The sequence below is a fragment of the Uloborus diversus genome, chromosome 1, assembly GCF_026930045.1.
Source record: "Uloborus diversus isolate 005 chromosome 1, Udiv.v.3.1, whole genome shotgun sequence".
Classification (NCBI taxonomy): domain Eukaryota; kingdom Metazoa; phylum Arthropoda; class Arachnida; order Araneae; family Uloboridae; genus Uloborus; species Uloborus diversus.
The window spans coordinates 64,548,713-64,562,930 of record NC_072731.1 but is presented as its reverse complement, the minus strand read 5'-3'; the positions used below and the strand labels follow the sequence as shown (position 1 = coordinate 64,562,930).

Here is a 14,218-nt window from a genome sequence, read left to right as displayed (position 1 = left end):
GAAAACTCTAGCAATTATAAGTTAGGGCTCTCAAGACAGGAGGGATCCATCGGTAAAGATCCGAAGCCACTCTTATTCGGGGAAAAGAATGTTTAATACTTCAAGAGCGAGAGGGCTAGTAGTCCGCGTAGGGATACTCCAAGCTAATTATCCCTCAAAATAGAGGAATCCGTAATACTTTGAGTCACGATAATAATAAATACAAAATACCCATTCGTAACTTTTAACGTTGTCTAACTGCACAAAAATCGATAACTATTTTTTATAACATTCAACAAATCACAAAACTTGATAAATTTACAAATTTAGGCGACGCATACTAAATTTCAAAATAAAATGAAAGAACTCATAATTATGCACTGAATATAATCTGAAATATTTTAAGTGGACATAATTTATACTTCGTTTTAAACCGTGTTGTCAATTGTGATACGGTTGTACTTGTGTAGCAAGAATTGTTTAACGACTTCCCTCACCTCATGGTAGAAATTCTTGATGCGCGAATGAATGTATCATATGCTGAAGATTCGTGAATAATTTTCTCAGGCTCAATTCCTGTACTTTTCAATGCTATGTAAATTTTTACACATTAAACAGGATTCAGCCAACATAAGTATTAAAATTAATTCCATAAAGCCTTACTCACTTTTGTTACAAGTTAACACTGAAAGTGCAGTTTTAGCTTTCTGTTCTAGATATGAGACAGTTTGCTGGTAATGATATAAATGGTTCCTCCAGTTTTAAGTCTCGACTAAAACGTTTCTTTTCAGTTTAACTTGATGACTTATTTCTGTTAATTCGCGGATGCATACATAGTAAAAAAGTACTCTTTTGGAAAGGTTTCCCCGGTAAGTAACCCGGATGCTCAGGATTTCTTCCGTTGTTCCACTTGAAGGATATTTCGTCTGTGTGGCATACTTCTGTCAATGAGGACTTGATCGAGTTTTACATTTTTATGCTTCAATGCTGGCAATTTTTATCGTCTGCCAATAGAACTGTCTGCGGAGGGAGGAAAGTTGTGGTTTTGCTCTCATTCAGAAACATGCGATTGCTCTTTCAAAACGTTTGACCGTTAAATATTTGGACATCAGGAATTCTTGTGGTCAAGCGTCAGCTCAACTTCTGAACAAAGGTAGATGCTCTTTATTGCACTTTAATTCAGTCTGCATTCTGATGTCGTCGGAGGGTTTTTAATAATATTTTTGTAATTTTGAACTGTGGTGGATTTTGTAAGTTTTGTGTGAGTATTTCTAAGTAACTTGAAAGCTAAACTTGAATAGCTCCAATGAGCAATATTCGTGATTTTTTTTTAAAGACTTTTAAGCTATTTTTATTCAGAAAAAAAAATTTTGAAAAAAAAATAGAACCGACTTCAAAATTGCTCTAAAAAGTGAAAAATAATTTTATTCTTTAAACACCATCGATAATACTTTTAAACATAATTTTTGAAGTTGGCGCAAAAACGATCGATAAAATCATTCACAGCCAACTCAACTACAAGTCTAAATTTAACCAGGTCCAGTTTCTTCACTACCACATGCATTACGCATTGATGACAGCATATTTGAGTAACGATATAAATGTTTCGTTCCTAACTTTGGATGGTTTTTTGATAAAAATATGAACGAAGCATGGTTACAATGGATTTTACTTTTTGTTTTTGCGCCAACTTCAAAAAGTATATTTAAAAGTATTATCGATGGTGTTTAAAGAATAAAATTATTTTTCACTTTTTAGAGCAATTTTGAAGTCGGTTCTATTTTTTTTTTTTTCAAAATTTTTTTATTTCATTCTTTTTAGTGTAAATGTAGATATTTCAGTAAAAGTAAGAAGTTACCTAGTAAGAAGTTCGGCTCTATATCACTGTATTGCTTTAGAAAAGCCTTTATTCAAAATTATCATTACAATTACTATTAATGTTACTGTAATATGGCACCAAACTTTTATAAGAATGAGTTTCATATTGTCGCGTAGATGAAGATAGCGAAGACAATGTGAAAGCCAAATGAAGCGAATACTCGTTAGTCTCAACTCAAAATCTTTATTCAGAGCCACGAATGAACGTTACACCTCCTTATATACAACTTGAAAAAATGCTGGAACTTTCCAGACTTGGAAAGATACAAAAATTAATAGAACATTCAAGAAAATACGGGAAACAGTAGAAACGAAATTTTAGTAAAATTCACTTTGTCCTAGTCGGGATTTGAACCCGGGTCGCTCGTGTGGGAACGAGAATTCTACCACTGAGCCACCGTTATCCACGGATGAATAGTGCGAACTTCGCTACAATATCATTTTAATCATTTAATAGGGAAATTGCATAAAATTTACTGTTTTTTGCCCATAACTTTTTTCTAAAGAACAAATATGGTCAAACAAAGTAATGGGACCTAAGTTGAGCCATCCCCTATCCATTAAAAAAGGAATCATCAAAATCGGTTCACTAGGTGAGACGCTATGAGTGGACAAACAAAAAAAAAAACATATATACGGTATGAACTGATAACCGCCTCCTTTTTGAAGTCGGTTAAAAATACTACTTCACAAGAATATTATAAAAATTACATTGAAAACTGGTGGATGTTTGGTATTTTGATCTCATGAGCAGCCGATTCAGTTTTTTAAACCTCAATTCAACTGCATTCAGGAAAAATTGAAGATACCAATGCTGCCTGTCTGCGATGCACGATGGTACATCATGAAATTGAAAGTGTACTTGAAATTTTCTCTTATGAATTAGTTTGCTAGTAATCGGAATGAATTCTTACTCAATTTGTTGCACTGAACAGATAACTATTTTTGCCAAAGATATTTCATGAACTTATGTTTCAAATAGCAATAGGTAATTAGGAAAAATCAAACATTTTCCGGAATTTAAAGTCGAGGAGTTAAACTGAGAGTATGAGCTTTCGCCTTTTGAGGAAAGAATTGTACAGCTTCAATGTTTTTTCAAACTCGTAAAAGCTAAGGAAACTTAATGTCAATAGGGAAGTTCCAGAATAGTAGAAACAGTTCAACTTTTTTCCTACATAAGTTTCTAAATTAACTAATCACGTTATAAAACACAAATTGCCAATAACATTGCATATACGTGTTTTGAAGATACAAGTTGCACCTTTTTAAATACAATGAAGCTTCTTTTGTCGTCCGAAACCTACCTATCCCCCATTTTCCGTGTGACATTATATGTTTACAATTTTTTTGAGAACAAAAATGAGTATTTGCTCTTTACTATTTATCACGTCCACAAACCTTTGAAATACACTGAAAGTGTTATCCCGCATTCGAAATTCAAAACGGAAGAGATTCTACTAGCAAGTACTTTTGGTCTTAATACTACACTGTCAACACAATTAGGGCAGCACGGAGCAATCACACAAGAGTGATGAAACCGTTGTGGGGTAGCCTTGCAAAGGCATATGAAGTATACATGTGTATTAAGATGCAATTCAGAAAAAAAACAGAACATTTGACTGGGAACTTTACTCCTCTAGAACAGTGAAATGAACATGAAATTATGCATCTCCAACATCGTCTGCCACAGTTTGTTTTTGCACAGATTCCAGTCCCCCGAGAAAACGTCAAGCCATGGAATCCGGTAAATTATGTCGTAGCATTTTTCAATCGGAAAAAAATGAACGGTTGAATTTTACCGTTCAGACTGAAAAAATTGGGCTTCTGTCAAATCGCGATTTCTACACTTGTATCCATTTCCTGCTTTTCGACGACAGAATCGTTGATTTGCTTCCAAAGTTTAAGTTTTGTACTCATGTTTTCTGAAAACATTGATGCTTTATTGGAAATTAGTTTCCGGAATAATATTTTTCTCAATCTCGTTAAAACCATGTGCTCCCCTAATTTTTTGAGCAGTGTGGTGCAATGCGATGGTAATGCATGGTGTAAGACATTATGCGTTCTGAATTTTTTTGAAGGAACAATAAAACTTCCGCAATATTTTATATTCAATAATATTTAAATTGGAGACTTCGCGATGGAAATTTTACGAGGATTATCTGAAAATCCAAACCAACTTGTTTGCATTTCACTTAGTTGAAAGTTAGTGTTCCGAATCGCTGCAAATGGCTGCAGCATTCGAAATGAGCTACCTATTGTTGCGAAAGAATGTTTATCACATCGAGCTGTTTTATCACTATGATTTATTTAGTTACGCAAGCACTTAAACATTGATTCTCTCCCTGGAATAAAACTGAAGTCACGACTTTTATTTGAACTTTCAATAACCAAAAGGATTTTTTCAAACTAAGATTTGTGGAAATTTTTCCAATTATTACAAAAACCTACGTGAGCAAAGGAATGCCAAGTAAAACTTGATTATTTTTGGGAAATCTGGATAAGCAATATTTTGGTTTCTTTACCGAATACATACTGTGTTTTTTTATGTATGTACTGAGTACACATTCTAATGTAATTGATCCTCGATTCGTTTTCTAAATTGCATTGTTATTAAGTTTCTACACGTTACAACACAAAATTTCTAAATAATTTACCAGCACTCGAACCGCCTCTTTGGCAAACACTGCACGGTTTACTTCTTAGAATCAAATACCAGTAGGAGCAACACGGCATTTTTTTGTCACAAGCAGGTAGCTTTAAGCATTTATTGTCAAAAATGAACTTTTCTTCAAAAAATGACATTATTTCCGCAGTTAGTAAAACATTTGTTGCATTTCAAATGTGTGGAAGCCACTTTCGTAGGTCACACTGACGAGCATTCCGAAGTTGGGGCGTGATAATCACCATCCGGTGGTTGTCGTTGGCTTAGGCCATCCTCTGGTCGATCGGACAGAAGCCAAAAGATCGTAAATTTAAACTCTATGTCCATCCTTCCCTTTGGTTGCTGTTTGCAGTCGTTGAAATTTTAGCCTCGTGGTTGAACGTGGCCAAGTTGATCTTTTGGACCAACTTTTCATCCAATGCCGCGATGCGAGCCTGAGGGTCTGGCAAAGCCGGGGTGGAAGGCAGCCGACAGGGATCTAGTAACAGTTTAGGGGAAGTACTTTGGAGTGGGACCACCACTGGCTGCACCAGTACAGGTGGTGGGATGATTCTGCTGGCACCTGCTTGTTCCAGCAAGTGGCAACGGTTGGTTCGAAACCGAGACGGAGAACTTGACTATGCGACAGATGTTGGCACAGCTCCTTGGATACAAGCTCTTGTGGTGCCCGATGGTGGTGTTGATGCGCAAGTCGGAGGAACCACGGGTGATGGATTACCCTGTGCCTGGAAAGGAGCACAGGGGTTACAGCATGTGCCAGGGAGGCAGATGTTACCGCCTGGTTTACATGAGATAGTGTGGCAATAGGTTACGCCATGGAGGCAGATGTTGCCTGACTGCTATCAAATGATAGTGTGGGAGTGCTGATCTTCAGTTGCACATTGGATCTAGAGGCTATTGAGGGACTCAGGTTGGATTGGACGGACCAGGAAGAGGGTCCTGGAAAGGAGTTTTGCCGCCGTGAGTTGGAGCATAGATCCGCAACTATCGTGAGGAAGATGACGAGGTGAAAGATTTTTTTCCGTTTCTTCCCCAGCACTTGAAACTTTGCACACTATATAGCTATTACAATTAAACCTGCATCTGCTGATGCGAGAGAAAAGATGGATCTGATTTTGATCTTCCCATTTTGAAGGGTAGTTCGAGAAAAACATTGAAAGAACTGTTTTAGGGAACAAACTTTTAAAGTCGAAATTTTTGCGCATGCTTCAAAAGGGTTTAGTAGACAGCGTGATACTGCTTAACTTAGCGATCAGAAGATCAAACCTTTTCCGAAATTTAAAAAAGAGGAGTAAACAAAAAAACGCATGTATGCAACATTTTGAAAATTTAGGATTTAATAAGGATCAATTTAATCTTAAATTCTGCCTTTGTGCAGAATTAAAGTTCTTCCAAAAAGATATATTCTTACCATCTTCACAATTTGTCACATTTTTACTGAAACCGAATCAAACTAACCGTACTCTTTTTCGGGTTCTTTTTTCAAAAATTTGTTTTAAGTGCTTAAAGTTGCTGTGGAATTCTTGGTTTCTTATTTTCTTTTTTACAGTGAGTTGTAGGTCCAAAGGGTTTCTTTCAATCACCGGATTGTTTCTTTGCAGCACATAAAAATTTTACTTTAAAATACAAGCACTTAACTACTTCCTGGAGTATGGTATTTTTATTTTTCTGGAAAAAATAACATTTGTCGGCACATTTAAAATACGGAGATTTAGCTCCTTATAGCTTTTAGATTCCATGGATTTCAACTTCTCTTGGGTTACCCGAACATGCTTCTACGGTAGAACTGGTTTCAATTGGTCTCTGTAAGGAGTTAAGAGTTTCTCTTTTGTGAAAACTCAGCCACTGCGTTCTTTACCTGAATGAAAGGCGTCTCAATTAAAAGCATCAACTCGAAAATAATTCTTATTTGCGATTAAAAAACAAAGAAGCAAATTTTATTTAAAAACAAGTAAATATTACACATTTGTCTCGCTAGTACATTGGGTAAGAGTCAATTGACAAAAGATATGATTAGCTGTTTACCTCCACCCCTCGATTTTACGTACTAAAAGCAAAGATGCTATGATGCTAAAGACAAAGTGACAAGAGTTCACCAACAATCGTTTTGTTGGAAAAACGTTTGCACGAAAAACAATTTTTTTTCTTGGACCGCATTTTTAGTACGGAAAAGTTACTGTATTTTTATTCTCGTTCAATAATACGCGTTCCATATAGTTGTACAATTTTATACCTCAGGCGCTAACCAAACACCCCCTTTTCTTTACGTTTGAAAGTACAATTATCTATAGGTGATGAAAACTCGGAAAAGTTTATTTAAGAACTAGCTTCGTTGCCCGGTCTATCTTGAAAATAAAGTAATGTCGAGTGACGTATATTCAACAATCAAATTAAATAAAAGAAAAAAGAAACATCATGCAAAATTTCCCTTCCAAACAATGACGATAGATAATAAAATACTTTTAAGAAATTAAAATGAGAAAAATGGATTTAAAAAACGTAACCATAGAAACGCAAAATAATGAGGTTTAAGAATTGAAAATGAGAAAGATGGAAAGAAACGACGGATTCAAAAAGCGTTACCGTGGAAACGTGAAAGGTATCAAAAGGAAAACTGTGTGACAATTCCTTAACTTTTTATTGAAGGAATTGTATCTATTTAATGAAGAAAGTAGTGCCTAAATTTTAGCTAGAGCTAAAAAAGCTAACTCCTGTCGTAAGTAGGTTAGATCATTGAAGCAAAATGTGTAGAACCCGGAAAATTCTACTCTTTCCAACGATGCATAATTATATGTGCAAGTAATTTTTCACCCCTATATTCGAGAATTTATGTGCAATTTTTGACCTAAATTGGAATTAAAAAAAAAAACTATATCGGATTTTTTTCAAGCTGGTCTGTAAACCTTTTCCGGACTTAAAGAAGCAAACTGAAGATTTCTGTGAAATCGATCGGGTAGTTCTCGAGTTTTGTGCGTTTAAACGCACTGACGCTTTTTGGAGACTACATTTTAAATTTTATACTATGTAGAGAATACTCTGCCGAAATGCCGGCAAAACAAATCATATCGGTACGAGTTTTCGTATCCTTATCCTTCATGTTCTGTGCCAAAAACTATTGCTGTGAAAAACGCAGAGCACTAATTTCGTTAAAACAGTAGCAATACCGTCTTGATTACAGTGTTGAAAGAATTTATTAAAACTGCTTCAACGTAAAATTCTTGTATTTGCAAAGGAAAACTGAAGAACGCTAGTTAAAACTAAGAAATACATAGTTAAAATTATTAGTTAACCATTTACTAGGGTTAACTATTTTTAACATTACTAGTGGTGTTTATGTAACGTGTGAGGTGTGGTATATAACCCCAAAATATTTCTTGTGCACTCCACAAAATGCAGTAAAATAAAATAAGTCTTTCTAATGACTTTTTCAGTATTCATGTAAAAAACAGTTTCGTAAGGGACATGCATAAAATCATGGATAAAACATTATAAATCGTTTGAATGTGAAAGCTCAAATCTTCTGTGGTGCAAGGCACCTCGCCTCTCCAGTTAAGAGTTAACTTTTCATTTTTTCTTCAGCTTGACGAGATTGCGGCTTCCACACAGAAGATGAAGTTCAGTATTCTGTTCTGTATATGTTTGGCTGTGGTGGCAGCAGACCCTAAAGACGGATCAACAACACCTCTTACTCCTGCAGCTTCCGACAAACCACAACATACAATCCAGCATCAATCTTCATTGAAGGATGGCACGAATCAACACCCAGATTCGAAGGTACCGAAATTTTATTCTACAAATGCAACCTAAATCATCACTATTTTTCCGTACGATAAATATATCAAAAGAAAGTGTTTTTAAGATAGAAAAATCACTTTCTCAAATTCGTACCTTCTCTCGGAAACAGGATTCATATTCTACTGGGTGGTGAGTAAAATATGGAGAAATTTTGAAAAGGTAATGGTTTACGTCTGAGCAAACAAATATCATAAAACTAATATTCGGAATCGAAAAGCTATGAGGCTAGATGACGTGGAAGGTGTCGTTACACAAAACAGGAATACCCAAAGTAGAATATGAGGCAGTGAGGAGCAAAAGGATGTAAGTGGACATTTTCAAGTTTTGAGTAAAACGCGTTTAAAGTTCCGGTCCTAGGTAGGCTTTCATTGAATATTTTTTCTAAATCATGTTGTACAGCAGCTTCTACCAGGCCTACTAGTACTCTCTTGCCCTAAGACAGAGGAGAGGTTCCCCTATTCGTACTGGTTGTCTCCAAATTTTTAAATTTGCTACTTACATCCCTTTGCTTCTCACTTCCTGAATTAATTTACAAACTGTTCGACAATCTTTTTCTTGCTGTTCATTGTGGTAAATTATAAAATGCAACTCGTGACATGCGATTCGCCCTTAGTTTGCAAACAACTAGCTATGTTTGCAGTACACGGATAGTAAAACCGATTTTATGAGTTAATCGGACATGAAATGAGATGCTAAAATAAGTTTTTCACTTTTATTCTGTCTAAAAGTGAAAACTTACATTTTTCCTGAAATCAAACTGTTTCTTAAAAGGATTAACGTTTCAGAAAACTATAAATAGTCCTGGTGAACGGTCGGAAAACCTGTTGCTTTAAATTCGTCTCTTATTAAAAGTATTAGACCTTTGGGCTCTTTGCATTTCTTAGCCGCTTAATATACAATCTTGGGACGTTAGCTTATGATATCGTTTAAAAGAAATGACGTCTCTTAACCAACGGACTATGGTAGCAAGTAAAATAAGTCACTCAAACATGAATATATGAAGAGATAGAAATTGGTGTGAAGTTATAATCGTAACGAATGTTTGCTGATCTGTTAACACTTACTGTCATGGATATTACCGGTCAGAAGTGTAGCAAGAAATTCGTCAAGGAGGGTGTCCGTGCTAAAAATAGCAAATTGTGTTACTTGAAAATATCGAAGCAGCGAATTCGATGACATAGGCAGTCATGTTGATTCTCTTAACGCCTAAAATCGATTCTTTGAGAAACTATCTTTAGAACAATCTTTTGTTGAACAAATTGTTTTTTATGGGAATTTAGTTTTGGACTTAGATGGAGGGGTTTGGACCCAGGGACCACAAGACTCAAGTCACGAGAATATTTCCAGAATGTTAAAAACAGAAATATTGGGCACTTCAACAATTACTTTACGTCAGTATATGGCACTATGGGGCAACTATTCAAAACGATTCAACCATGACCTTTATTGCATATTGATGCTCAGAAGTTTTAAATGCATATACAATATACATATCATTTCTTTAGTCTTGCTGTACAGAAACACCAACCAGACTGATTAGTATCATCTCTTGCCCCACAATAGAAGAGGTTCTCAACATTACACTAGTTATCTGGAAACTTTCAGTTTTGGCATTTTCATCCCTTTGCTTCTCACTGCTTCGTGTTTGTATGTATACAATGTTGAGTTTCAGGTTGGCACACTGGTGATATTATTTTCTTGTAAGTAGTGCACGTGTTAAAAAAGCAGTTTTTCTACTTACTAAATAATCCAGCTGTATCATGTTAGTTTATAGGTCAACTGTTTACTACACAAAGTATTTTCCTTTCTTTTTGTCAAGGAGTCCCAAGACTCGAGTGCCGCGACGTCATCTGAAGAATATAGGCAGTTGTCAGCAGAAGAAGTGAAGCAGCTGTTGCTGAAGGTCGTGGACGAGAACATCGACAAGGACAACGATGGTTACGTCACTTCAGATGAACTCAAGAACTGGCTTGGTGTTCTTCAGGAGAAAGTGATTCAGGATAACGTGAACAGGCAGTGGGCCTACTACGGTCCGCAGACTGAGGATGTGTTGTCCTGGGAGGGATACTATCCCGAGCGAAAGCAAGTCGTCACGTGGGAGAGGTATCTCAATCTTACGTATCCCGATGAGGGTAAGTTTTGAACTTGCAAGCAAGTGAAACGTAACAAAGGCTAAATAATAAAATGAAGTAAGATATCCGTGTATCCAATGGTATAGTTGGGAAAAAAAAACTCTGTAACGAACCAACTCTTTTTATTGGGCACTTGCATTGTCGATGAATTTTTCGAAGCCAAAAACGGTCACTTTATACCAATTTTAACTCGAAAAGCAAATTTTTTCAAAATGAAGATGGCTTGACACTAGTTGAATTTGTGTTGGTTTTACAATATACCAAAAATTGGATTGGGCAGTCTCCTCCCACCCCAACTATAGCACTGCGTGCACCTTAGAAGTAATAAAATACTTAAATTACTACAAAATACCTTAAGAAGTACCTGTAGCAAAAAATTTGAAGAAAAATGATTCATCTTATTTGTAGGAAAAGAAAAATTAGGTCTACACCGCATTAAATTCGAGAAACATTTTTTAAAAAATTGCATTCTTCTAAAATATTATATTTTTAGACACATGTCTAGGAAATTTTGATTTGTAAAAGTTCTTGCAGTTAAAATATTGTACTCCAACATTTTTCTACAGTTTGGTTCATCACATTTATTTCATAATCTTTTATAAAACTTGATCGTTGTTCGGTAAAATAAATTTAAAGTTTTAAGTCTCCCTGCGGATAAATTGTTTTTAACATAAAAATCACTTGTTTTAAAGTGTACAGATTTTCCCCTTCTGCATTTTAAATACCATTTTTAAAACTAACGTTTGAAGAAACTTCTTTTAGTTCTGCTTTAAGAAATCCTTGATTTTAAATGCTGAAAGTCGAGAAAAGTGTTACGTCACTTTTCTTCGAGAAACACGTGACGCAAGACATTCGGCTTCATTATCAATTCCGTACGGATTTTCGCCTTCAGGTGATTAGCTCCGTATCGGATGACAACTGTTTTCCCCGCGGATCGAAAGTAGGATTCCCCGCAACAAAAGTGTGTTAGAAGAGAGGTCGCGAACCTTGACCGCATTTCGCAGGGCCGATGATCCCGATTTTAGGTTTGCGAGGAAACTAGTTTCTCGCAGGCTGCAAATTTTGGCGAGATAATCTGTTTCTCATATTATTTCTCAAAGTGTGAAAGCAAATTTTTGAAGATTTTTTTCCCGCCACTTTCGGCGAAAAATAAAAATTAATATTTGAGTCGCTTTATCGAAAAACGACGTATCTGTTTTTATTGCGCATAAATTAAATGCATAGCATCACGAAATGGTTCAGTTGGTTAGATGGTTGTGAGTTCGAATCACCATGCTTCGAAAATTATAGTTCTGATGTCTATTTTTTCTTTAGAAAAACTTTAATGTAAATTCCATTAACAAATCTAAACCAGTTATTCTGAACCATATTTGAACCGTAACTACCCATTGGATGTTGACTGACACCTATCCCCCCCCCCCCCCGAAAACATAAGTTGACGCAAAGTGAGAATCGAAATTGCTGAAAATAGTCTTGGACCATTTGATTCAGTCATCCTTAAACTTTAAAAAAAACCTTGAATTCTGAAATTTTGATTTCAAATTATGTTTTTCGCAATCACGGGTTGCTACAGGGCCCTACTCATTGGGGACTATGGCTTCTACAAACAGTTCCTGTCCCCCAAGTCTACCCCTCCTCCTGGGCGGTTACGTGTGTATTGTGTGTGTGCAAGCGTGCGTGCATGTGCCGGCTTGTGTGTGTGCGTATACCTGTGTATGCACGTAGGCGTGTGTATATCTATGTAAAGGCATGTGTGTGTAGGGCATGGACGCCATCGACCAGGAGAAACGAATTCCAGGAGGCAGTGCTCGGAGCCGCGTCCGCAGAGGCCGGTGGAGCTGGTGTCCCTGGTCCAAGATGAAAAAGGAACCCAACACCAAGGCCTGTGAAATGAACGCAATAAGCAATCGTGATTACTCAAAAAAAAAGATCTTTTCGTACATTCCCCTCCACTTCCCAAACAGAACTGAGAAAATACTCAACTGAGATCATTGACGTACTTTGCAAAAACAAGAGAATTTTTCATTAATTCATTATCTTTTTCAAATTGGGATTTGGGAGATCTTTATCTGGGGAACTCCTAACGATATGTTTCGTAAACATTTTAAATTTCCGTGTCTACTAGCTTTAAGATTCTTTTTAATCCTCATTGCTCACCACGATTTCATTGTCCCTCTGAGGATGCAAATCACCCTGCAGAGGCGATCCTTAGAGCAGGAATTAAAATGGAGGGAGCAAGTCCAATAATTGGCTTAGCAAAACCTGACCCAAATACCCCACGTCACATGACTCGACAACGACGAATGGTTGGCACGTTTAGCGTGAAACAAGCGAAAGGAACCAGATTACTTCAAATGCTTTGCAAAATCTATCACTTGACTTGGGGTCTTGGTTTCATGAATGAAAGGCTTTACTCCCTCCATTTTCTTTTAATGAGGCGACCACCTCCAGATTGGGAACCACTGATCTAAACAACTCGGTGCAGGATTCTTAACTACAGTTGTTAAAAATCATGAAACAAGACAAGTTTCGAGATGTGGGTAAAAAACATAAGACAATACTGAATTTCGGCAATAACACCCGAAAAAAATCGTAATTCTGATTAACAGGAACATATTCAGCCCTGTTTTACAATGACAAATCAAGCCTTAGATGAAACTAAAGCACTTATCTTACACTAAGGGAGCAGCATACAGTCAGAGCAAAAAGTTATTTTTCCTTGGTTTTTTTCTTGTCATTAATCCCCCCCCCCGTCCCTTCGACGAATCTTTGAATGACACAAGAATTTCGAGATTTACCGAGTTTCTTAGCAGTATGTCATATTAAAGGAAAATGTAAAAATAACTGCCGATCCTATAAAAGCAGCTAGGGATTCTCTCCGTTTCTTTCTTTCAATTCCTGTTAAATCCAAGTATTCTCGGTTTTCCCTATCTGTGGCCGCCAGAGTCGGATAAAAGCATGAAGTATCTGCGCACGCAACTCAAAAGTATCTGCAAGCTAATTGTCTATCACGTAAAAGAAAGGAAGCGGGGGGGGGGGGGGGGATTGTCCGAATTCTAAAAAAGAACCTTTTTTCATAAGAAAATACTTACAAGTGTGCTTTAAGGTTACAAGGAACTAATTTTCGTGCCAATTATGTGATCCTATAGATGCTAAGACCTAATCCAAATTTAAAAATTTTAAAACTAAGCTTCTTTTTGCAGATATCTTTGCAGTAGTAAGCTCACATATGTTTTGGGAATAATATCTCTACTGCAGATCATACATTGGTAGGACCTTTCTTTTCTTAAGCTGTCCAGTCAAGAAATCAATAAGATACCCAAATTTCTGAAAATGAAGGAAAAACTAGCAATTCGCTGCTCCTTGGAAATGCTCTGAGGGCGGGGACAAAAAAGTGCAATAAATCTAGTAGCAAAAGTAGTATTTTATGAAGATGACAGATCCTACTAGGAGAAAGTTCCCCATCTGCCTTTGGTCCCTTAATAGCCCAATGCACACAAGGATTCCAAAACTATACCGTAGTTTCGTACGTAAGCGCCGCGGCACTTACGAGAAAAAAGTTTAAATTGCCGATGTGGCGGATAGAGCTGGTGCGGCGCACATGGAATTTTTTTTAGTTTACAACATTTTACAGAAAATAAACTGTTTTGAAAAGCAGAAAAATGATCGGAAATGTGTTAAATGTGTTTAGAATAAAAAAAAACTTTTTACCCGACTGCTCATGCGCGACGCAAAGGAGAGTGATGTGTTTATCAGTCTGTATGTCTGTTCC

General features: G+C 36.5%; 1 protein-coding gene across 1 annotated transcript in view; it reads left to right on the top strand.

The window, feature by feature from the left end:
* LOC129230047 (calumenin-like) overlaps positions 1 to 14,218 on the top strand; it is a 34,316-nt gene that overhangs the window by 13,131 nt on the left and 6,967 nt on the right. Inside the window, exons 2-3 of the mRNA XM_054864436.1 lie at positions 8,099 to 8,293; positions 10,134 to 10,446. Coding sequence (XP_054720411.1) covers positions 8,129 to 8,293; positions 10,134 to 10,446 — 478 coding nt within the window. The 5' untranslated portion in view covers positions 8,099 to 8,128. The remainder of the gene's footprint in view (positions 1 to 8,098; positions 8,294 to 10,133; positions 10,447 to 14,218) is intronic.